Raw genomic sequence first — 26,667 nt, forward strand, 5'->3', positions numbered from 1 at the left:
GAATAAACATCTGCAGAGCCGCAGGCCATGTCACAGCATGACTGTTAACACAGCTCCGATACAGGCAAGCAAATGTGTAACCATGACCTATTCCACACATTTTTTTCCCTTAAAGAATCATTTGAACCTGAGCTTTGCTTTAAAATACTACAGGAAAAAAAAAAATCATATGAGAAGGGGGCAGATAAGACAAAAAATGGAAGCCTGTTGACAAATGTTTAAAGATAGAATTGACAACACTGGCCTGTCATTTTACTGTTCTCTCTACATATGCTTGAAATTTTCCATAACAGAAAAGGTTAAAAGATAAAAATATTTGAAAAGCCAGCAAAAGGCACCATCTGAAAACGTGCAGTGAAAGCCTAACACAAAAAAGGAGTTGTTTTGGATTTAATAATGAGAACTGGTATCAGGCAAGATTCTTGCTCTTAAAAAAAAAAAAAATCACCCATGTGAAAAGAAACAGTGGCCTAACCCTAAGGCTATAAACAAACACTGGTACAAAATAAGCCTCTCTATCTATAGGGGACCGATAAGGATAAAAGCCATCTCACAAAGCTGCTTTACTTTCAGAAGGAAAAAAAAAAAGGGGGTTACTTTACAAGTATAAAAATGGGTGTTATTCAAGGTAAAGGTAAAGATATCAGAAGATGAAAAAAAAAAAAAAGCTGAAATCAGTGTTTGGTCTCCAAGATTAAGACAGAAACAGATCTGCCCACTGCTCCCCTGGGAGCAGCCACTGTACTCGGTTCCCCTCCAGGGTCCATCCAGCTCAGACCTGAAAGGGCACAACCTTTACCCTTGGAGAAACCTGGGTGAGGTCAGGTGACACTCATGGCTCCTGTTTTGTGCTGATCGAATCCTCCTTTTCAATCTGAGGCAGAAATGACTCAAAATAAATGTAAACATCTCGTATCTACAGAAGAAGCGAGTTTTCGTCTCTCCAAGAATACCTTTCTCACCTTCATCCTCGATCCCATCCTCTCTCAAACCTCACACCTTCTCCCTCTGCGCTGGACCCCAACCGCACTCTTCACTCTGCTTCCTTCCTGAGCCCTCAGTCCATCAGCACCAACAGCTCTACCCTTCACCCCGCGGGCTATCCCACGTGCCTGCTGCCCCAGCCCACGGGCTTCATCCCTCCTCTCCTTGAGTCTCTCCACCTCCTGGCCTCTGTGGCCCTTGCACTGCACTGATTTCTCACTCACCTCTCCCTCTCTCTCCCACCCACTCCTCTTCCCTCTCCTCCCCACTCCCTACTCCAACAGGGAGGAACTTTTCCAGGTTCTCCCCTCAGTTCTCTCCGAGAGCACATCCACCTCTGTAGCTTCAACCATAACCACAGTGGGAAAATTCTAGGTCCCCATCTCTCGAGCTCTTCTTTCCAGACCGACTGGACATTTCCACTATCTCCTGCCAGCACCTCGACCGCCACTTGCCCAAATCACACCATCCATCTTTCTCTCCAGACTGGTCTGACTACCCTATTTTGTTAACGCCATTCTCCTAGAAGGCGGGCAAGCCTCAAACCGTTCTGTTGACGCTCATTTCTCCGCCAGCACCTACCATCAGAAGCCAAACTCCGTGGTCTATTCCATCATTCTGTTTCCTACTCACAGCATCCCTTCAACATCATTGGAACCCCTTGTCTTTCAAGCACTCCCTTCTCTCCTAGTCTGTGTGCCCTCTGGGATCAGAAAGACCTACGCTTAAATCCTACTCTGCCAAATCTCTCTGAGTCTCAACTTCCTCAACAGTGAAGAGAAAAAAAGAAATAGAGATAATAACACCAAACTCATGTAGCATCTCCATGTGGATTAAAGAAGGTTAAATATTTGTTAAGACTGTAAGTCAGTGCCTTGATAGAGAAGAGTGATCCTTCTAAAGACGTAAATCAGGTTATGCTTCCCTGCCACTCACAATCCTTTGATGGGTCCCATCTCACTCAGCAGAGACCAATGTTCACACAGTGGCCTACAAATCCCACGCAATCCCACCCTCCCACACCCACCCTGGCACTCTCCGATTATCTCCTCCTTACTCTATTCTGGTGAGGAGGAATGCTGGAATGCTGGAATGCCATGCTGGAATACAGGGTATTCCTCGAATACTGCCAAGCCTGCCCCTGCCTCGGGGCCTTTGCATTTACTGTTCCCTGTGCCGAGGTCTTTGATCAAATGTCACCATCTCAGAGAGGTCTTCCACAACCATCTCCTACCCCCCAGGATTCCCTACCCCTCTTCCCTGCTTAATTTTTCTCCATGACACTTACCACCTCCAAAGTACTGTGTATTTTTGCTTATTTTTTTAATGTCTGACTCTGGCCACTGTAAGATCCAAGGGGGCTGGGATTTATCTTTTGCTGCCTGCTATTCCCCCAACATCTAAAACAGTGCCTGGCGCATAGGAGCTGCTCAATATATTTACTGAATGGGGCAATTGATAAACGTTAGTTTCCTTCCCACTTCCACTCCTGCCCTGCCTGGATATCCATCGCTGATCACTTCTACAATCCAGCAGCTATGCTCTATCAACCCTCAACCCAGAATCCACCTAGCAATCCCCTTTCCTCTGCCCAGGCTTCTGAGCACTGCCGAAGAAAACACTATAATCACTTGTGGAGATACCAAAATATATGTATGGCCAGCTGGGCCCCATGTCATTGGAGATATGTTTATCTACTTCCTGGTTGGCCTCTGTTCCCCGTTCCTCACAGCTGGTGTTTCAGACCTTCACTCCTTGCCTCAAGGCTCCTTCCTCTCCACACACGACTCCCCTCTGTGGCACAGGGGAAGTGAGGGGGGCAGAGCGAGTTCTCAGAAACTTCCTACCCCTCACCCTCCAGGTTTGCCCAACCTCACCCTTCCCTTCACATCTCTATAAAAGGACGTTTTCACCTTCATGTTCACAGATATTTCACACTCACACATCTAAAGCCCCCAGACGGTATCCTGTCTCCAAGGATCTTCAAATCCTTCTGGCTAACTCCTTCCCCTCTGCCTACAAACATGCCAAACCTCTGGGGTCCCCTTGTCTCCTTTGTACATGCTCCCCGTTCTCTCCTAAATGCATCCACTTTAAGTGTACAGTTTGATGAGTCTTTTTTTTTTTTTTTTGGCCATGCTGCACGGCTTGTGGGATTTTAGTTCCCCGACCAGGAATTGAACCCGGGCCCTCGGCAGTGAGGGCACAGAGTCCTAACTACTGGACCGCCAGGGAATTCCCTCGATGAGTCTTGAAAAATACGCACATCCACGTAGCTACCCTCATGATCAAGATACAGAATATTTCCATCACCCTGAAACATTTTCTCATATCCCCTTAGATTCAATACCCTAACCCCCACCCCAGACACCACTGACAGATCTGTTATGTTTGTTCTAAAATTTCACAAATGGAATTCATACAGGAGGTTCTCTTTTGTGTCTGGCTTCTTTCCCTCTGCATCATGTTTCTGAAATTCACCCATAATGTTGAGTGTATCAGTTTGTTCTTTTTTGTTGCCGAATAGTACTCCACTGTATGGGCATACCACCAACTGTTTATTTATCTGTTGATGGATGTTTGGGTTATTTCCAATTTTTGGCTGGAAAAACGTGAATAAAGCTTCTAGGAACATTTGTGTACACATCTTTGGACCTATATTTTCATGTCTCTTGGGAAAATACCTGGGAGTAGAATGACTGAGCCATACTGTTTACATCTGACTTGACAAGAAACTGCCAAACAGTCCTCCAAAGGGGCTGTACGATTTTGCATTCCCACCAGCAACGTGTAAGTTGCCTAGAGTTTTTTATCTTTTAAAAAAGTTTTTTAACACATAAAAATCAATTGATAAACATGTTGACATCAAAATTAAAAACACAGTATCTCATACAGTTCTTAAAAAAATACTTAGATGTAAATCAAACAAAAGAGGGACAAGACATATGTTGAAAACTTCAAAATGCTGATGAGAGAAATAAAAGATCTAAAATGCAGAGACATACCACGTTCATAGTACAGAAGATTCAACATAGAAAAGATACCAATTCTTCCCAAACTGATATACAAGTATAATGCAATTCCTATCAAAATTCCAGAAAGATTTTTTTTTTAACATCTTTATTGGAGTATGATTGCTTTACAATGGTGTGTTTCTGCTGTATAACAAAGTGAATCAGCTATACATATACATATATCCCCATAACTCCTCCCTCTTGCGGCTCCCTCCCACCCTCCCTAACCCACCCCTCTAGGTGGTCACAAAGCACCGAGCTGATCTCCCTGTGCTATGCGGCTGCTTCCCACTAGCTATCTATTTTACATTTGGTAATGTATATATGTCCATGCCACTCTCTTCGTCCCAGCTTACCCTTCTCAGTCCCCGTGTCCTCAAGTCCATTCTCTACGTCTGCGTCTTTATTCCTGTCCTGCCCCTAGGTTCTTCAGAACCATTTTTTTTTTTTTGCCTATAGTTTTTTAAATGTTGATTCCTAGATCTTTCCCCCAGGAAGTTGATTCTGTAGGTAGAGCCAGGGAATTTGAATTTTTAACACGTGAGGTAATTCTGACGCTGAGCCATACTGGGAAACCAATGCTCTGGATCCTCTGTTTCACCCTCTCACCTTCCATACCTTTCTCAAGGCACTGCTCTCTGGCCCCTACCCTCAGGATAAGGTCAAAACTGCCAGTGTCAAGTTCCAGTGGCCGAGTCTAATAAACACTGACAAATCCTTCTCGTTAGGTCTCCACGTGACATCTGACAACATTCTCCAGTGGAGCCCCTGACCTAGTCCCACTTCCAACTGCTTATGGAGCCTCTCAGCCCCCGAACCTGTCATCCATCCTGAACCTGCTCCGCCTCTTGCATCCCCCAGATCGGTTCGCTGACCCCACTTCCACCCGGTCACACAATCTGGAAGCTCAGAGTTCTCCTGACTCCCCCCCACTTCTCTTAATTCTAATCCTCTCCCATTCAGTTAGATCCTGAGTTTTATAAGATTCGACCTACTAAACGTTTCTCAAAAATCTATGTCCTCCTTTTCCTCTCCTTCACCAAAATGTGGCAGTCACCACTTCCCACTGGCTCTACCACAGTCTCCTAACCAAGCTCCCGGTCTCGGATCTCTGCCCTTCAGACATGCACTCCACCCACCGCCCGAGGGCTGACAAAGGCAAATCTGCTCTTGTCTTTCCTCCACGTAAAATCCTACAAGGCTCTCCTCTGCCGACTGAATACCTTCCATCTCTGTGGCTCAGGTCAGAGGTTCCCAAACTTTCTTGGTTCACAGCACCCTTAGGGTCTTGGTAATTTCTTCACAAGCCCCGAGGCCAAAAGAAATACCTAATGGTTCCATTTATTAAGTGGTTAGGTCCAAACGACTTAAGTATTTAGGGCCTCGTAACTTAGAGGCTATGTGGAAAAAAATAACACTACACGTAAACTGAAAGAGAAATGTTTATTTCATTCTTAACCATAATTACTCACTAGCTGGATGTGTGTACCTGTTGGGCGCTGCACATATTCCAAACCTTACACTCTTGTTAGACATAGCCACTCTCATTACCATTCCATGTTGATTTTCATGTGGTATTTGAATTGTATCACAGCGACGGCCCAAAACTCAGCTGTGCAAAGACACATCCTTGAAAGGAAAGTAGCGCAATCCAATGTTGAAAGTACCAACTACCTCAGGCGTGGTGTTTGACACTTGTGGAGTACTGCTGTATTTCTCTTAAAAGTTTAAAACTAGCTGCAGTGCCTCGAGAGCTTGCTGTGGCTCCCAGGGCCCCCTCAGCACACAAAGGAACCACAGGCCTTAAGCATTCAAGGCTCTGTAAAACCTGGGCTCAATTCTTCTTCATCACATCTCCTCCCCAAACTCAGCCCATGCTCTCATGTCAGTCTCTGTGCTCACCATCACCTGCCCCAACTCCATCTATCTACCTCTGCTTGTCCTTCAAATGCCACTTTCTCCAGGAAATCAGAAACTGAACGCCTACTGCACTTGGTATGTTCTTTTTTTCTTTCGGCTGCCACGCAGCTTGTGGGATCTTAGTTCCCCGACCAGGGATCAAACCTGGGCCTCCTGCAGTGGAAGTGTGGAGTCCTAACTACTGGACCGCCAGGGAATTAATTCCCTTGGTAAGTTCTTATGATGCACTTACCACATTTCTCAGGTGACAGGCACTTAATTGCATGTGGCCTCTCTGGTTCTCAAAGATCTGGGGGCTGGATTGAATTTTAAGCACTTTGTAGGGCAGGGACTATCTATTTTGTTTCTTGTGAAATACACACAGGAAAGTGCCTGGGGCTTATGACAGTTCAATGAATAATCAGAGTGTGAACTCCTGTGTAACTGCTGCCCGGGTCTTTGCTCCCCTCATACTTAGCAGGTAATGCTGTCTGCAGAATGAAAGGAAGTTGATAATTTAAGATATCCAATACTGCATGTGGAATAGAATCATTCTGATAAGTTTATCCTAACGAGAAGGACTTTTCCACACAGAAACCTACATGATAAAAGCTAAAAAGAACTGCCCAGGTATAGCTCCGTTTGTTCACTCACATTTAAAAATTACTTAAATTTCTGGGAAAAAATGATATGGCATTTGCTTCAAAATGATGGAGGAGGGGGTAGGGGGACGTCATGTGTGGATCTTCACTGAAGCTGGGTGGCTGGGTGCATGCGGCTTTCTTACTATTCTCTTTACTTTTGTGTGTGTTGAAGTTTTTCTAAAATGAAAAAACATTTTAAGAAGAGAAGCTAAAAAAAAAAAAAAGAAGCTATTTAAGGAATACCTTTCCAGGGGGTTGAAAAGAAAGGCCTGTTCTTCCTGCCCGCCCTCAGCTGTAGTATAAATCTTGAGAGCCTGATCCTACAATGTCACAGGGCTGGAAGAGAGAAGAGAAACCCAGGGGACGAGCAAGAAGGACCCTGTCAGCACTATTTCAGGCTTCCCTAAACACAGAAAAATGCCTCTGATGAAGTCAACCACAATTTAAATAATTGTCTCAAACCGCAGTTTGGGACCGACAGCCCCTCTCTGGAGGAGACTCTGGGCAGACTTACTTTCACGTAGGAAGGAATAAGATCGCTTTGATTACAGAAGCTGCCAGAACAGGCTGCCCATTTGACTGGAGCTCAAGGAGCCCTATGAGATCATTCTCTTCCCTTCCCTAGATGAGCATCGATATTTCTGGAACACACTGCTTCTCCGGAGGCATCTAGATGGGCACTGGCTTTACTGCCCTGCTCTTCCTCACCCCTTCTTTCTAAAGCACAACCGCCCAGCTGGCCCCGACACACCTGGCATTTAAAACCAGCTGCCTCTCTGACTGGGAGACCTCTCCAGGTACAGGTAAGATGTCGTGACACAGCTAGAAATTCTGCAAACCAGACCCTTCTAAGTGCACCTCCAGCAGTGACCAGAAATGTTTTGGGTTGGCCCTCCTGAAAGGTACTTAAGGACCAAAAGACCACAAATGAAGTCCCAACTGCTTTTGTGCTCCCTGTAAGCATCCCCGTACGCCAAATATTTGAGAGCCTCGTTCCTTCTGCGAGCAAAACAAGAAAGGTGGTTGCATGGTAGGCGGTGAGACCTTGGAGAAGAAAGGGGTGGAAACTTTGGGAGGTGGTGGGGTGGGCACTAAGGAGGGAGCAGCTGGAGGCTTCCGAGAAGAAGAGAAACGTGGTACAAGTCTCTGAAGGAAGGTGAGACAGGCAGGCACCAGGGGACACAGTGGATGAGACAGAGGAGAAGGAACCACAAAGGGTGGTGAGGAAGGCAATGCCATAACCCCAGTAAGAAGGTCTGAGCCAGTGGGGGCAGGGGAGGGTGGGCAGGGAGGGTGGTGGTCAGGAACCAAACAGGAGGGGGAGAAAAATATCAACAGGACTTTGTCCTGATCAGAAAAATGAAGTGCAGGAAAGGAATGAGTTAAAGAGGACATGGAGATTTTAATCCTAGCCGATGGTGAAACCAGATCAGTTAGTCTGAAGGCAAAAACTGCCATTTCCTCAAGAAAATGCTTAAGGATCGAATACTGTTTTCTTATAAAACTTATTGGTAGAAACAAGGTCATTCACACACACACACCCCCTTAACTCAAACCTTAAGTCTCCCCAATATGGTTCATGCACTCAAGTGAACCAATCAGGGAATCCTCATTTCCTCCCTCCAGAGGGAAGGAACTTTGGTTATCTGCACCTTAAACTCCCCTTAAAGTTGTTAGGTCCAAGTTGTAAGGTGGCAAGTCTCAAATGTTCCTCGAAGTTCAGCTTTCTTGAGGACAGCATTTTAAAATAGACATCTAGCTCTCTGGGCTCGGACCTAGGTTATGGAGACATGGCTAAATGCACCAAGAAGGTCGGAATCATGGGTAAATATGGGACCCCTTATGGTGCCTCCCTCAGGAAAATGGTGAAGAAAATTGAAATCAGCCAGCATGCCAAGTACACTTGTTCCTTCCGTGGCAAAACCAAGATGAAGAGACGAGCTGTGGGCATTTGGCACTGTGGTTCCTGCATGAAAATGGTAGCTGGCGGTGCCTGGACCTACAATACCACCTGCCATCACAGTAAGGTCTGTCATCAGAAGACTGAAGGAATTGAAGGACCAGTAGAAGCGCCACCCTTTGAAATGTTGCTAGCCTATGATGCATGGGTTAATTTATGTAACAAAAATAAATAAAATAAAATAAAATGGACATCTAATCAGAAGCTCCTAAAATCCACAGTGAAATTCCAAATCTCATCAGAACTGGGGGAGGATGCCATGAGTTTTCTTGCAGGGGAATCTCTGTAAGTCACAAAATGTCACGTGTGACAAAGACGATCCTGTAGAAATACCAACATAATCTGAAAAACCACCCATACCAAAGGCTGTCGAACTCTATGGTCTTACTCGTCCTCACCTCAGCAGAAGTAACTCAGACCCAAAAAAGCACACTGCATGCTATAACCAGCTGTGAAGGAGGATAAGACAATTTAATGCGTGGGACTACGCCCCAGTGCCTCTCAGGATGTCACTAACTTCACAGAATTCATTCTGGAGCCACGGGAGTGTTCATCCAAAGATGAGCAAGAAGACAGTAACAAAGTCACAGCCAAAACTGGCCTTTCATCGTGTGCTTCAACATTCACAACTGTATTCCGATACATTCCAAGCAATGCCGCAGAGAACACCCGCTGGAGCTGAAACCTATGCTACTGTGTGTGATGACTGCTATTTATAAGCCCCTCTGTACGGTGAGACGTATTATTCTGAAGCAAATCCCAGGTGTGTGGGAGGGACGTGAATGGGGGGTACAGAGAAACGAGACTGGGTACCAGCTGGTGCTTACTGAAGCTGAGTAATGGGTACAAGAGGCTTCATTATATAATTATCTCTATGTTTGTATATGTTTAGAATCTTTCATGATAAAATATAAAACACAAAAAAGAAAAAGAGAGAAAATACTTTTTCAAGAGACTCAAAAGCAGAAACAGGCCTCTCTCACAGCCCCTCTCAAAAACTTAATTTTCAGTCCTCCGAAACAATGGAGAACAAATAAACACCTTTTTTGTGCTTAAGCAATGAGGGAGAAAGGTAGTGATGCATACCTTAAGTCTAGAAAATTCCTTAAGAGAAAACAGATTAGAACTACTAACGAAAAGTCACCCCTTTCACAACCTCCCCTTCTCATGTTTCCCTCACACCTCTGAGGGCAAATCTCGGACTCTTCAGGGGAACGTGTGCACTGCCTGAAGGACAGGACAGAAAACCAACTGCAGAAAGTCACAAAAAGCCATGTGCAACTCAAGATCAGAAACTGGAACTGGAAACTTCTATGACGGTACATCCTGAGGAGGCAAAGCCCAGCTTCACCTGTTTCTCCGGGTTCCCTGGGACCTGAGTCAGTGTTGGGTGTCTTAGAAGTTTACTAGAGCATCCCTCGCTGTCCAGAGACCCCACCCTCAAAGAGTTAGAAGTCCAGTAGGAAGACAAATGTAAAAAAATTTCACAGCAAGCAGGAAGCGTCATAAGAGAGGCTTCAACGAAGTGCCCCCGGAGCTCGATGAGGGAGGCTCTCACCCTGCAGGAGGAGTCCAGGAGGTGAGATGTGAAGGGGGTCTTAATGGATAAACAGGGGCCTGCCCAACATTGCAGGCTGCTGGCAGGGAAGGGACATAAGCAAAGGCCCGATGTCTCCGAGACCTGGAGAGGATATCGTGGCGGCAACAAGCAGCTGAGGCTGGAGAGGTGGGTGACAGCCCGACTGGGAAGGGCCTTGCACGTGTGCTAAGGAGCTTAGACTCCACCCCGGGGTCCGGTGCTTCGCAAACTAACTGTGGTGAAGGGCCGGCTGTTGAAAATTCCAACCCACCATGGATGAGGCTAACACTCCCTTTTTGTACTTCTCGTGGACAAGGAACAGGGGTGGGCAGACCGCACTTGGAGTAGCACTGCCACAGGCAACACCAAGCGCATTTCAGCAGGGGGTGCAGCACGGTCCAAGTCATCTTTCTAGAGGGTTATGTCCAGGGCCTGCGTGCTGGGTGAATGGGAGCGTAAGGCAGGCAGCCAGGGATGGCGGTCGGGAAACTGATACGTGAATCCAGGAGGTGGACGTCAAGAGCGGGGCTAAGACACTGGCGAGGGGTACAGGGAGGAGTAGTCAGATCTGGGAGACGCTTCACGGGTCCAGGGGACAGGACGTGGTGACCAAGGAGCAGAGCATCACTCTTTTCTAGCCTGGGTGCCGCGTGACTGTCGGCACAGGTAGGAATTATGAAAAGAGGCACATGGTCTTAGAAAGTCACGTGGGAAGATTTTCTTCAAGCTTCAAATAACTAATTTTGCTTCAATCCTTCCCTCGTAAGAAATCTCCAATATTAAGCATTCAGGGGACATCTCAGGAGTCTAGACCTGTCTGGCTGGGAGAGCAGCATATTTTTATAGTTAGTAAAGAATGGTTCTAAATTAGACCCAGTCCGGGACTTCCCTGGCCATCCAGTGGTTAAGACTCTGCGCTTCCAATGCGGGGGTCGCGGTTTCGATCCCTGTTCGGGGAACTAAGATCCCACATGCCATGGGACGCAGCCAAAAAAATAAGTAAGTAAATAACTAACTAAATAAATTAGGCCCAGTCCTCCATACCTGCTATTACTGGAAAGGAGATTGAAGGGAATGGGAGTGGGGTTGCTACAGAATAAGCTGCAATTTGATGAAGATCTGAGGGTCAAACTTAGCATTAACTAGTATTCCAAGGGGAGTGTAAGAAGCCCTAAACTGGCCGTGGCAATACCGAAGAAAGTCCTTTAACTCCACCAAGCCAAGGCAAGCTTTGTAAAATGAATCTAACACAAAACATGACAGCAACATTCTCAGTTTGTATTTGGGCTGGGAGTGCAGCAATGAAACACACTCAGCCACGTTCACTGGTGACATTTCAGAGACAGCCAGTGGTGCTGCTACAGTTACAAAATCACAGCTTAGAAAGATCACACCTAAGGTAAAATGCCAGGACTCAAACTAGTTTCTGAAAACAAATAAAACTCGTTTTCTGTACTAAGTGTAGTTTGCTGCTGTGGTGTGAGAAATCTCCATTTCTGGGAACAGCGACACATGTTTGGTTGAGGAACAAAAGCACCTGCCGAAACCACTCTGTAGAAAGAAAAAAAAAACACTCCCAGTCTGTTGGCCCCTGAAAAAAGTAAACAGTTAGGTAACCATGAAGTGGAATAACAGGTATATACTCTACAGACCCCCAGTTTGATGACTTAAAGGGGTCTGTTTGCATCGGCAAGCTTCTTCCATTTGAGTTTGACTCCCCACTGCCACTCAGGGCCAAGCCCACGTCCTCCCTTGTCTGGACCAGTGCAGTAGCCTCTACCTGGCCCCGTCAGTTCAGCCTCAACACAGTACCTGCTGATCCTGTAAAGGAGAGGCCAGGTGTCTTAGCCCAGGCTGCCATAACAAAATACCATGGCCTGGGTGGCTTCAACAACAGACATTTATTTCTCACAGTTCTGGAGGCTACAAGTCCAAGATCAGGATGTCGGCATGGCTGAGTTATGGTGAGAGCCGTCTTCCTGGCCTGCAGACAGCTGTCTTCTCACTGTGTACTCACGTGGTGGAGGGAGAGCGAGCTCTGGTCTCTTCTTCTTCTTAGAAGGGCACTGATCTCATTATGGGGGCACCACCCTCATGACCTCATCTAAACTCAATCACCTCCCAAAGGCTCCACCTCCAAATACCATCACATTGAGGGGGGTTAAGGCTTCAACATATGAATTTGGGGAGGACACAAACATTCAGTCCATAACACCGGGGTATATCACCCTTCTGCTCAGATTCCTCCATTGGCTTTGAAAAAAACAACATCCTTAACACCAGCCACCAGGCCCTATACCTGTGGTCTCCTTGGGGAGGGCACTGCTCGACAGGCAGTGCTCAGGAAATCTGTGAGGGCATTTCTTGGTGGTCCCAGAGACTGGGCCCTCCTGGTGGGGGGCCAGGAATGCTAGGTAGCCCTGCAGAGCTGAAAACTGCCCCATATCTGCAGGCTGTTCTTATGTCCTGCCAGACACTCACGTGGGCCAAAAACCTTTAATAATTATCTGGGTGTACAACCTACACTGCTTTATATAGAAGCACAAAAGCACTTTTTGCACAAGTTTACACAATGAATCTTCTCAAAATGTGACTACTGTATAAATCAAGTAAGGATGTACTTCTTTTGTTTGGAATATTATGAGAATTGTTCACCATCTTGGAAATCCGGCCACCATCCTAGTCTGCATTTTTATTAGTCGGTGTTAATAGGCACAGCATTCAATCACAGGTGGAGTGTCGTATGTATCAGCATGTGTCTGAGCCTTTACATGTTAAATTACATACATGTAACTAAAAACTACTTTCTTATCATTTCAGATTACCAGTTGGGTAATATATTTCTTTTTAAAACTGTGTGCATATGTAGGTTACTGTCTATAAATTGTGTTCCAGGCAGTGGTGGGGACAATAAATATCCTGAGGGGACAGGAAGGCCGGGGGAGGGACAAATTAGGAGTATGGGATTAATAGATACAAACTACTATACATAAAATAGATAAGCCACAAGGATATACTGTATAGCACAGGGAATTATACCCAGTATCTTATAATAACCTATAGTGGAATATAACCGGCAAAAAAAACTGAATCACTATGTGGTACACCTGAAACCAACACAACACTGTAAGTCAACTGTACTTCATACACACACACACACACACACACACACACACACACATGCAGTAAGGGAGCACTGCATCCCTAACATGACTGGCCTCCCAGTTCCTCTCTTACTTCTCTCCTTCCTCCCCTCACTGTACTCCAGCCACTCCTACTTCTCTGCCCTTCTTCTCCCTGCCAAGCGCACCCACCTTTGCCCCCCGCAACCCATGCCTTCTGCCTAAAGACTCCCCTGCCCCCTAGGGTTCTTGCTCAATGGCACCTTCTCAGTGGGGGTCCCAGTTTTAAATTGCAGCCCCGCCCACCCGACCTCAGCCCAGGTACCTGGTACTCCCTGTTCCACTTCCCTGCTCTCCTTTCCTCCACAGCTCTTATCACCACTATGTACTTTTGTTTTTAAACATCTTTATTGGAGTATAATTGCTTTACAATGGTGTGTTAGCTTCTGCTGTGTAACAAAGTGACTCAGCTATACATATACATATATCCCCATATCTCCTCCCTCTTGCGTCTCCCTCCCACCCTCCCTATCCCACGCCTCTAGGTGGTCACAAAGCACCGAGCTGATCTCCCTGTGCTATGCGGCTGCTTCCCACTAGCTATCTATTTTACATTTGGTAGTGTATACATGTCCATGCCACTCTCTCACTTCATCCCAGCTTACCCTTCCCCCTCCTCTTGTCCTCAAGTCCATTCTCTACGTCTGTGTCTTTATTCCTGTCCTGCCCCTAGGTTCTTCAGAACCTTTTTTTTTTTTTTTTTTAAGATTCCATATATATGTGTTAGCGTACAGTATTTGTTTTTCTCTTTCTGACTTACTTCGCTCTGTATGACAGACTCTAGGTCCATCCACCTCACTACAAATAACTCAATTTCGTTTCTTTTTACAGCTGAGTAATATTCCATTGTTTATATGCGCCACATCTTCTTTATCCATTCATCTGTCCATGGACACTTAGGTTGCTTCCATGTCCTGGCTATTGTAAATAGAGCTGCAATGAACATTGTGGTACATGACTTTTTGAATTATGATTTTCTCGGGGTATATGCCCAGTAGTGGGATTGCTGGGTCATATGGTAGTTCTATTTTTAGTTGTTTAAGGAAACTCCATAATGTTCTCCATAGTGGCTGTAACAATTTACATTCCCACCAACAGTGCAAGAGGGTTCCCTTTTCTCCACACCCTCTCCAGCATTTATTGTTTGTAGATTTCTTGATGATGGTCATTCTGACTGGTATGAGGTGATACCTCATTGTAGTTTTGATTTGCATTTCTCTAATGATTAGTGATGTTCAGCATCCTTTCATGTGTTTATTGGCAATCTGTATATCTTCTTTGGAGAAATGTCTATTTAGGTCTTCTGCCCATTTTTGGATTGGGTCGTTTGTTTTTTTGATATTGAGCTGCGTGAGCTGCTTGTATATTTTGGAGATTAATCCTTTGTCAGTTACCACTATGTACTTTATCTCTGTATCTGTTCCCCCCATAGAATGAAGGCTCTATGAGGGCAAGTATTTTGCTGTATCCTCAGGGTCTAGAACAGTATCTGGATACCTTTATAATCTACTTACATATTAATGGTTTAGAAATACCAATTTTGAAATCTTCAGTTATAATTGCAAGATTAAAATTAAATTGAAAACTCAGGGTCTCTATATGTTACCATCTTTAATCTTTGTATAGAAATAGAGACAGAGAGGCTACCCAGGGCTGAATTTAGCTAAAATAAGCCAATTTATTCTCAGAAAAACAATGAGACTTAGAACATATTGAAATTTCATTGAATTGAATTTCATTACTTGAAATTACTAGGCCTTAATCGGTTTTCTCTAATTCTGCCTTTAAGTGTCTTTTATCTCCTCCTTGCTCTGCCTACCTAACCAGTTGCTGGATTCTCCTGATTCTATTTCTGGCACGCCTCTCATCCTTCCCACCTCTTCCCTTCTCGCTGCCCCTCTTTCTCAGGTCTGTCTCACGTCTCTAGTCATCCCATGCACTGCTGCTGGATTAATCTGGAAGCAGAGCACCTGTTGAGTCACTCACCTGCTCAGCCGACTCAATGGCTCCCAACTTCCTGTTCACTCAAGTACAAGTGTCTCAGAGCTACCACAGGGCTCAATATCCCCCCTGCCTCCCTCCCTCCACCTCCATCCCTAAGCTCCTCCTGAACTGGACCAGTGCCCACACCCCAGACCTGGTGCCTCCTTTGCTCCTTTCCAGGCCTCACTCCCGACTGAAAGTCAATGTATCCACCAAGGCTCAGCTCCAACGCGTGGAGCCTTTCCTGCCCCCGCAGCTGGACACGGGCTCACAGCAGTTCCTAGCACTCTCTTTGGCGGTTGCAAGGCTGCTCCCGGTTGAAGTTCTATGTACTTGTCATTTCTCCCTCCCGACTGTGGGCTCCTTGAGGGCAGGGGCTGTCTTTTCCTTTCTTGTGCCCCATACAGTATCTTTCACAGACTAAGTTCTCTAAACATGTGTTAAATTTAAAAGGAGGCAAATTCTTTAAGCTCTAAGTTACAGGACAGAACAGATTGATTTAAAAAAAAAATTTTTTTTTATTTATTTGGTTGCATTGGGTCTTAGCTGCGGCAGGAGGGCTCCTTAGTTGCGGCAGGCGAACTCTTAGTTGCGGCATGCATGTGGGATCTAGTTCCCAGACCAGGGATCGAACCCGGGCTCCCTGCATTGGGAGCGAGGAGTCTTAACCACTGCGCCACCAGGGAAGTCCCCAGATTGATTCTTATGTTTGGCTAAGTAACAAACGAGGCAGGACACAGTTTTGTTGGATACAGCCGAGGCTACTTGCAGAAATTAAGACTCGGAGATCAATTTAAAACAATACATGTAGGGAAAAGCAAAGCAGAAGAATGAAGTGGCTTGGGGGCAAAAATGCCCTGCCTGGGAGTACTGAAACTGAGGGACCAGCCCTAACATTTAACAGTGAAAATGTTTATCTCAATCCTTTTGTGACTTGTTGATTTTCATCTCTGGACAAAATCTGAAATTCTGAAATATAAAGAACTCTGCATAAACATGAGGAGGAAGAGCACAGATAATATTCTGGGAGACCGTAAGGCACTGCCAAAACCGGGCTCTCCCATCTTCCTGTGGCCCCTCACTCCTGAGAGACCTGGTCCTTTCTGTCACTTAAAGTCCTTGCTGATCCAAGCAGGCCCAGCAGGTGAGGCAGGGCAGTCTGTGGTACCCCAGCTGCCAGCATCTACGGATGGTAACTAGGTTTGCTGCTGAATTGACAAGATGATGTGTGACCTTCTGATATACGCCAATATTTTTCCATGTAAAATACTGTTTTGGAACATTTTATTAATGAAGGGAAAACACTCGTTGTGCTCAGGAGAATAATGAGTCACAGATTAGTGACGAAAGAGAACATACCGGTCAGACCCGAATTTAGGGACAAAGGAGAATTATGACAGGACTGCATAATAGAGATGACTCTGAAGCCCCCAATCCTGGGATTTGCCTGGCTTTTATCTGGGAAGATTACTTTGGGAATTGAATACAATTTCCCAGCTGTTGGGACTCCACGCTGCCAACCATCACCAGGAAGACAAGATCATAAAATGGAAGCACGGTAGATTAAATGAGAGACAAGCTTAGTCTTCTACTTCCCTTGATGTAAAGAGCCAATAAAGTGACTAACTTGGATGAATGTCAAATCTTACAGCCCTCAGTTATTTCAGCCTCTATAAAAAGAAATCAGTAATTTGAGGTTAGAGGAGATACCTTCTTGTAATTATGATTACAAGATTCTAATCATTAGAACTCAAAAAAAATTTAAAGCAGCATGTCTTCCTAAAGACCAACCAGCCAGAACTATTAATAGAAAAGCCTAGAGCCATTTAGACATGAAATCCAGACAGAAGCAAAAAAAATAATAATAATAATTAAGATATAGCTTGTCTCAACTGATGCACTTAGCGGATAATCACAACTCAAGTTGTAAACATACCCTTTGAGTGCAACCCCTCTCTTATCCTTGACTCTATTATCCTTTTAAATTTTATTAAATAATGTATAACAGTTTTTCTCTTTTTCTGGAATGTTTCCTTGGAAGCAGTTGAGCAAATGTCCATGTTACCCAAGGACTAAATCCAAATTACCTTCTTTCAAAGTCCATTTGATTGAGCCTGTCCTCTTGCTGACGGCATGCAAACTTCCGTCCAGGGTTGACACAAACAACAAGGTTTCAGGAAGTGTCACAGTGCTGGGACTTCCAAAAATCTGCAATGAGAGGTAGAAGAATCTACGTGGTCAATATGAGTCTTCACCTTGGGCATGTACAACCACAGACAGGCCCCTCCCTTACCCCAAAAGTTATCCTTCTAAAATCCACCACCTTACAGATGAAGAAACCGAGGCTGACGAACCTAAGTTCCCATCAAGGTTTGCTGCTGAACTGACAAGAGGGACAACATCTTAGACAACAGCTGGGTCAGGACTAGAACCAGGTTGCCTTATTCTATCTGAGCAGCAATCCTTCCTGCACACGGGCTTGTGACCTACCATGTCAGGGATGGGGATTCCGAAATAATCCAAGGCCAGCCTCCACTGAAACAGAGAAAGTATGCTCAGCTTTCTAACCAACTTCCTTCTCTTGGTTATATTTTATCTTCTAAAACCTGGTTATCTTGCAAGACTCCATGATAAAGAAGAATGCCAACACACCTACACACACCCACACGCACTTACGAAATTTTAAAAGGCAGGGAATTTGGGGGAAGTATTTAAAGCAAAATAGGAAAAACAGTTCTCATAAACTCATAAAGAGTTTATATAATAATAAAACACCAAGATTTTGAGAGAGACATGTTATAAAAGAAAACGTATAAAAAACATAATCCAAATTATTCTTTACTTATCATCAAAATATAAGTTAAATCAAAATGTACTTCTTATGCTTAATGAATTAAAAAAAATATTTTACAGAAAATAGCCAAAGGTAGTGAAATTCACTTTCTCATCCATTGTTGATTGGCAATGAAAATTATAAGTTAGCGCAATCTTTTTGGAAAGCATAAAAGTACTCATATTTCTGATCCTGTAGTTCCACTTCTACATTCTAAAGAAATAACTCTGGATATGGAAAAAGCTCTTTGCACAATGATACACATTACAGCCCATTTACAAACACAAAAAACAGGAAAGACCTCAATTTTTTTTTTTTTCTTTTTCTTTTTCTTTTTTCTTTTCTTTTTCTTTTTTCTTTTTCTTCTTTTTTTTTCCGACCTCAATTTTTTTTAAGACCTGAACTTCTAAATGGCTGAAACAAATTATGACAAAGTCAATGGAATATTATGTAATTATTAAAATAGCACTTGAAAGAATCTACAATATAGAAAAATGCTTGTATATGTTATCATGTGAAAAATATAGAATCCAAAATTTAATGTGCACTGTGGTTATAATTATACTGGACAGATTCTTTTTTTTTTTTTTGGCCTGCCCGTCCTCTAGCTTTGCTAGGAACTGTACACTCATCCACATGGTTTCCATGGGAGCAGCTGTGGGTGTGGGGGGGTGTGTGTGTGTGCGTGTACACACACATGAGCAGGTGATAGCTGGTACGGTTTCCTAGGACAACACCCTTTTGAGGTCTGGGCCCACTCAGCAATGCCACCTTGTAATGAGATTTTCTCTTTCTTTGTCACTATACTGTCCCACCAGTCCGCTGGTTCCTGTAGGTCTTGAATTAAAAATAGGCCAATGCAACTTGCTTACACTGAGACAGTTTGAATTTTGGTACAAATGCTATTTTTAAAATATAGGAGTATGGCTGGCTTTTAGCACGAAACATAGAGACTGGAGGGTTACTTGTGCATGGACGCCTGATCCCAAAATACCTGGTCACTCTTGGTAAAAGCCAGGATGACACTAATTAATCCTTCAAAAGGGAAAGTTCAATTAATGGCTCCCTCCAGGGCAGCCTGAGGTGGCAGGACACACACTCCAGTCCTTGCATTCCTTTTCCAAGGTGGAAACCCCCTGACAAAGGGGCAAAGCAGCTGAGAACTTCCTCTCACCTCTTGCATGTGTCTGGCCTAGAGGGGAAGAAGTCCCGCCCTCCACTTTGCCCAGGGCCAGGGCTCCTCACCTGGAATGAGGGAAACAACGGCAAGCCTTACCCCTGCCCGCTGAGTCTACTCTCCATGCAAAGAAAGCCTCAAGGATGAAGAAGAAGAGTCTGCTTTTAACGCTACCTTTGCAACTAGGAAATCAGTCTCAGTACAACCTGGCTGGGAAAATGGAAGCCCCAAGGGTAGCATCTGCCCTAGGCAGAATCCAAAGGTCTTGTACACCAACTACTTCGGGGGTTTTAAAATTATTTTAGTTCGCAAGGTATTGATGGTGACAAGCCTCATCTGGACCTGCTCACACCTGAACCAGAGGAACACACATCACCCAGAGCACCTGGCCTGGAGAACAGTGACCCTATCACTGAGGACTGGAGCCAGATGGGACTTGGAGGGGTGGGCGGGCTGCCTCTCACTGAGAAAGGGGAATGGGTCTGCAGCTTGATGTGGGGTGGCTGGATTAAGTTAGGTGGGGGCAGTGGAAGACTGAATAAATGAAAAGGGAAGATGTATGCATATCTGGGGGCCAACAGGTGGAAATCCCCTCCATCTGTCAAATAGTTACCCTAGGAACAACCATTTTTAAGGTCTTGGGAATCACACCAGAATTGGGTTGAACAATCTGGGTGGCTGAAGTACTAAGCAATTAAACTTGGGAGATTTCTGTGGATATGTTTTCCGCCATGTGGAAAAAGCTGGATGAGAGGGAGGAAGGAAGGAAGGAAGGGAAAGAAAGAAAAAAAGAAAGAATGAAAGAAAGGGGGGGAGGGAGGGAAGAAAGAGAGAGAAAGAAAGAAAGAAAGAAAGAAAGGAAGGAAGGAAGGAAGAAAGAGAGAGAGAGAGAGAAGGAGGGAGGGAGGGAGGGAGGAAGGAAGGAAGAGGCCTGAGAAGAAACATGGCTGAAAGGCTGGGAGAGGGGCCCTGGCCTCCACTGCTCCTCAGGCCTGGCCAAGCTCCTGTCCTTGGGCCCATGGACACCTAATCCTTGCAATCAATTCCCCTCTTAAACTCGTTGGAACTAGGTTTCTGTCCCTTGAGACTGAAACAGTCGTAAACACCCCCCCCACACACACACAGCTATTTTTTAATATATCTATAGAAAAAAAAAGATGAAGAAAATATTGTAAAATTAAAGCCATAGTTTTTCTCCTCTATTTTCTAAATTTTCTATATTATGATCATGGAATATGCAATGAAGTTTTCATAAAATATAAAGGAGATGGACAAGTTAGCAGGTAGAAGACAAGCTGGGATTTAAAGGAGCTTCAGCGAGCCCCTAAGTTCCAGAAGCACTTTCCACCTCAGGATATTAGGCAACCTGATCACCTTTGATCACTGATATGCACCAAACAAGGGACAAAAGTTTAGAAACACAAACAACCCAATCCAAAAATGGGCAGAAGACCTAAATAGACATTTCTCCAAAGAAGAGATACAGATTGCCAACAGACACATGAAAGAATGCTCAACATCATTAATCATTAGAGAAATGCAAATCAAAACTACAATGAGGTATCATCTCACACCGGTCAGAATGGCCATCATCAAAAAATCTAGAAACAATAAATGCTGGAGAGGGTGTGGAGAAAAGGGAACACTCTTGCACTGTTGGTGGGAATGTAAATTGATACAGCCACTATGGAGAACAGTATGGAGGTTCCTTAAAAAACTAAAAATAGAACTACCATATGACCCAGCAATCCCACTACTGGGCATATTCCCTGAGAAAACCATAATTCAGAAAGAGTCATGTACCAAAATATTCATTGCAGCTCTGTTTACAATAGCCAGGACATGGAAGCAACCTAGGTGTCCATCATCGGATGAATGGATAAAGAAGATGTGGCACATATATACAATGGAATATTACTCAGCCATAAAAAGAAATGAAATGGAGGTGTTTGTAATGAGGTGGATGGAGTTAGAGTCTGTCATACAGAGTGAAGTAAGTCAGAAAGAGAAAAACAAATACAGTATGCTAACACATATATATGGAATCTAAGGGAAAAAAAAAAAAAAAGAGGTCATGAAGAACCTAGTGGCAAGATGGGAATAAAGACACAGACCTACTAGAGAATGGACTTGAGGATATGGGGAGGGGGAGGGGTGAGATGTGACAGGGTGAGAGAGTGTCATGGACATATATACACTACCAAATGTAAAATAGATAACTAGTGGGAAGCAGCCGCATAGCACAGGGAGATCAGCTCGGTGCTTTGTGACCACCTAGAGGGGTGGGATAGGGAGGGTGGGAGGGAGGGAGATGCAAGAGGGAAAAGATATGGCAACATATGTATATGTGTAACTGATTCACTTTGTTGTAAAGCAGAAGCTAGCACACCATTGTAAAGCAATTATACTTCAATAAAGATGTTTAAAAAAAAAAAAAAAAAAAGTTTAGAAACACAGAGGTCTCCCAGTCAGAGAGTGTGTGTCCAGAATAGAAAAGTTTTGCTGTTATTAAAGCCTACAGTACAACTATAATTAACTAAATGCCTCCAATACATCTTATCACAGTACTGATATTAATATTAATATTAAAAGGGGCCAATAGTTACTAAAACATATCATTGCTGCTCCACTACTAGTGTGGAAACAAAAGCCACCTGCCTTGTTTGAGCATCTTGGAAACCACAGGAAGAGCAATTGTCTATGGTTGGTTGGTGACTCGAAATAAAACACTAATCACATAACTAATACAGTCTTCTAAAAATCTCATAAAGACCAGGTTTGGCTAGGAGTTGAATTTAGCAACTGAAAGCGCTGAATTAATCACAATGTCCACAGTCACGTCACAAACCCTATCACACCTGACAGATTTTTCTCTTCTTTGAAGCTCTTGACATTTTCAAATTAGAACGAACCACTCTGAACAGCGTTATTCTCTCACAAGGCAAATTAATATTACAAAATTTCTGCCTTTTTCCCCCAGCGTTTTTTAAAGCATGAAAATGTTTGCTTTCAGATATAGTTGCTATAACTCACGTGACTTCAATAAGCTTCTAGATGCGATGTGCGATATTGAGCACAGCTGAGAACTATTTGTACCTAAACATCTAAAGACACTGCTTCACAATAATGACCTTGCATATCCCCTTCACCCTGTCGGTGCTCCCTCTTCCCTGCAATGGATGAATTAGCAGCAGGCCCTAGAGTTATGCAAACTAGTTTCCAGAGAGCCTGAAAGCAGAAAGAATAGGCTGATCCTGCAGATCTGTTTCAAGTTGATTACCTGGAATCTGACTCATTTTTCAAACAAGTGGGTTATACACTCCTGGCTTCGACAGTGACTTCTTAAAAAGTAATTGCAGTGACATTGTAGAGGTAGTGGCAGGGAATCTAGTCTAGCCTAAAACGAGACATCCACTAGCTAACTGGTCCTCATGGAAGTCTGGCCACATACGTCCTCTCACACGAGGTTACCCTGACATAACAATTCTGGAAATGCCCCGTCTGAGGACCATGGAGCCTGGCAATTCGGACCAGATGATGCTAGGGAAGTGGGTGTCTGTAAAACCAGCTTATTTCACTTATGTTGATTCCGTGGTAAAAACAGTCCTCACTGCCGCCCTGCTCAGCCAGAACTCCCTCCCGTGAAAACATAATTCCGGGGCTGGATCCTCATGTTCAATGTTCTGATTATGAAGCAAGATTTCCCAAAGTCCGGCAGCTACACCACTGCATAAAATGCACCACTTGCTTTGCATTTCCCACAAAGACATGAAAGCAGCTACCAACTGCTCATACAGAGATGATTAAAAGGTAGTAGTCGCCGACGATTTCATTCTCTTAATATTCTAAACTCAGCTAATTGTCAGTTGCTCCTGCATTAACTACCTCAACTGCTTGTATTTCAGGTAAGAAAAAAAGTCTTCTAAAACAAGTTCTGAGACAACTTTGTTTAGAAAAAGTCTTCAGTAAAGAGCACTATGGACACAAGGGACAGATACGTGTTTAGGTAGCACAGGAACAAATGAAACAAGCCTCTAACACAAACCCACCTATTTCTTGGGATGGGTCAGGCCAGAGGTGGCTCACCACCAGCAGCTGGAGGAGAAGAGTCAGCAAGGCCGGGGTTCGGCTCCAGCTGTCAGGCTATCAGTGCAGTGGCTGCTCCCTTGCACCCACCCTCTGGCACCTGAGGAGGAACAGCAGGAAGCAGGCTGCATGCTGCTCTAAGATTCACAACACAGGGCAGCTAGCTCTGTGCTCCCCATCAAGGTTTTCCAAAAGGCTGCATTTTCCAAAGAAACACAATTCTTAAATTTCAGATGCGTATTTCAAGAACCAGCCCACAGGTTAACGGACTACCTAATAACAAGGGTCAGAAGTAAGATTAATAAACTTGGCACAGACCTTTCATCTCAGAGTCAGGGGGAAAAAGTGGGCCACGCACACACGTGTCTCATATCTAGCTTTCCAAAGTGATCTACACTTGATGAGTACCGCAGTATCGTTTCTATTTCCCAAACTAGTGTGTTCTACCCCCACAAAAAAGTTGTGTACACACAGAGAAGACCCACAATGTGAACGAGAGAGCCATGCACTTCTCAGGTGGTGTGCAAAGTGATCGGGTCTAACCCAAGTGTCCATCTCCAAAAGCTCAATTTATATGGCAGCACTAGCATAGTAGAAGTAAAAACAGTAAAAATGATTAGAATAAAAATCTTTCCCGGGAAACTTCTCCCCTTCCTACCTCCACTCCAACAGACCAAAACATTTATAATAATATTAGAATACAATAATCTGGCTAATAACAAAATGACATATGTATTTTTTCTTTTAGGAGTACCACACTGATTTCCAGGATTAGCTGAGGGGCTGGGGTTTTTTGGGTTGTTGGTGTTTTGTTTTATTTTTTTTAACTAATCTTTCTTCAATGTTCATTGGATTATGCAATGTTATATTGCATAAGCCTCACTTTAGTTTTATTTACTTAAGGTTAAGAAAACCATTCCTCCAAACTATAAATACCATACTTGTGTAAGTCTAGCATGGATATTAGCATGTTTCCAATAGAATATCCTTACACAACGTAGTGTGCACCTAAATCCCTGGAACCTACAGCCTGCCACCGACAACCAGTCTGCCTTGTGTGGTGCGGGGCTCCCTGCCACAGCTCGAAGCCACTGGACAGCGGGCCACAGAGGTAAAGCGAAAGTAAAGGGACTTTTGGTTGGTTGATGAAAACACATGATGGTATCACAGGTAAGACTTAAAACAGGTACGCAAGTGAGGGAAGGATTACATAAGAAAGATTTCCAAGCTATTTTGTTTTGCTACTTAGGACATGCAAAATCTTGAAAACAATTAAAATTGCATGTCACCAAATGTAGAGTAATAAATTGCAAATGGATTAGAATGTACTAGGGAATCAGAGCTTATAATTATTAACCTTAGCAATAATGCTCAGAGGTGATGAGAAGGGCATTCTCTGCCGGGGGACGTACCAATGGCAAAGGACCTTAAAGGGGAGAGAAAGTAAGACTGCACATGTGTGTGTGCGCACGTGGTGAGGGAGGTGGTTTCTGATGGATAAGAAAGCAGAGGTGAGGGCTAATGGCAAATAGACTGGATCCTTCTGCTGGCTATCATCAGCTGAAAGCCACAGGATGGGTGAGCTGATTTTGAGAGGTATGGGTAAGACACTTCCTGGCGTGCCATAACGGATACCAGTCCTAAAGGGCTTCTCTCCAAAAATAAAAAAAAGGAAACCTGTGCAATTCAGCACGAAGTTCCTCAAAATAGTATTATGTAACGTAGTCCCTTGGTAGGCACTAAACGACATTCAGAAAAAGGACATCTGTGTCTACAATTCTATTTGCAGCCATATTATCTATTTCAGGCTATAAACTCCAGCAGAGCCTGGCTATTGGCAATTCTGGTTGCTTCACAAAACTGCCAAGCATTCTAATGCCATTTGAACACATGGTAGAAGACTGTGCTCAGTGATGGCCAAAAAACTACCAAGAATTCACCAAAACAGCATAAGATTGAAATCCGTACCCAGTAAATGCCAGCACACACCCATTACATAATGGTCCCTTGTTGAAAAATAAAGCCTACATGAGTATATGCCTCATAATGACCAGGACAGCAGGCTAAACTAGCAGCTCCCAAAGGCCTTCCTTTGAAGGTATCTTAGGTAAAGGCCTGATTAGACAGATACGACAAAGATTTTTATTCTAACCAAACCCTGCTCCCCACTCCCCATCTCATTTACACACCTGATCCAAGAGTAAAGCACTCCGCTCCAAACGTGGAGACTTCGTGTAGTCATCTGTACAGAGTGACACAGAAACCTCATTGGGTGTATCCCAATTCAGTAGACTAAAGATTAAGAACAGAATTAAAACACTGGTGATATTAAGAGACTTAATTGTGTCTATGTCTTAATGATTTCAATCTATTACAAAATCATTCCAAATCCTGTTACGCTTTGTTTACCTGTGTGTAGGTCAGCAATAATCTATCAACCATAGAGTTCCTTCTAACCAGCCCATCGGCTGCTGTGTTTCCTGATACTAGGTCAATAAAGGTAACCATGACATTTGCTTTGGATGGGAGTCAGGTATCTGGTTGGGATGCAGTAAAGGTCAGGGCCTAACTGAACACCACTGTGTGGTTTCCAAACTAAGCAACTGAGAGAGTTAAACTCGTATTTGTGGCAATTCTTGCATGTGGTGTAATCCACCACCACCCAAGACAGTTAACAACTCTTCAGGGGTTCAGGCTACTCCTTTAATGGGTCTGATAAAAGGTTCCTCATACAGTCCACTTTATTCCTGAGAGCAAAGGTATGCTAATTTCACAACAGGTGAAGATACTTTCCCCAACTGGTTCTGGGGCCCCAGGCTAAGAGTCTAAGTTCAAGCAGCTGGCAGTTTCATTTGTCTTCACGGTCTCTCTGCCATCAACTTATATCGACACCAAGGGAGGAGGAAATACACTTGGGCATGAAAGGCGCTGCAGGAGACCCTTCACCACAAGGAACCAAGCCCTTGTTCTTAGGGTGGCATCACATCCCTAAGGTCCTCAAGCATTTTATAATATTAAAACTAAAACCCAGCGACTTCCCTGGTGGCACAGTGGATAAGAATCCACCTGCCAATGCAGGGGACACGGGTTCGAGCCCTGGTCCAGGAAGATCCCACATACTGCGGAGCAGCTAAGCCCGTGAGCCACAACTACTGAGCCTGCGCTCTAGAACCCATGAGCCACAACTACTGAGCCTGTATGCCACAACTACCGAAGCCCACGGGTCTAGAGCCCGTGCTCCACAACAAGAGAAGCCACCGCAATGAGAAGCCCGTGCACAGCAACGAGGAGTAGCTCCCACTTGCTGCAACTAGAGAGAGCCTGTG

General features: G+C 44.3%; 1 protein-coding gene and 1 pseudogene across 1 annotated transcript in view; one reads left to right on the forward strand and one right to left on the reverse strand.

Annotated features, from left to right (window-relative positions):
- ERN1 (endoplasmic reticulum to nucleus signaling 1) overlaps positions 1 to 26,667 on the reverse strand; it is an 82,271-nt gene that overhangs the window by 36,133 nt on the left and 19,471 nt on the right. Inside the window, exon 2 of the mRNA XM_061175718.1 lies at positions 17,333 to 17,453. Coding sequence (XP_061031701.1) covers positions 17,333 to 17,453 — 121 coding nt within the window. The remainder of the gene's footprint in view (positions 1 to 17,332; positions 17,454 to 26,667) is intronic.
- LOC133080267 (large ribosomal subunit protein eL43-like) lies at positions 8,332 to 8,608 on the forward strand (annotated as a pseudogene).

Source organism: Eubalaena glacialis, chromosome 19 (assembly GCF_028564815.1).
Source record: "Eubalaena glacialis isolate mEubGla1 chromosome 19, mEubGla1.1.hap2.+ XY, whole genome shotgun sequence".
In the NCBI taxonomy this organism is placed as follows: Eukaryota; Metazoa; Chordata; class Mammalia; order Artiodactyla; family Balaenidae; genus Eubalaena; species Eubalaena glacialis.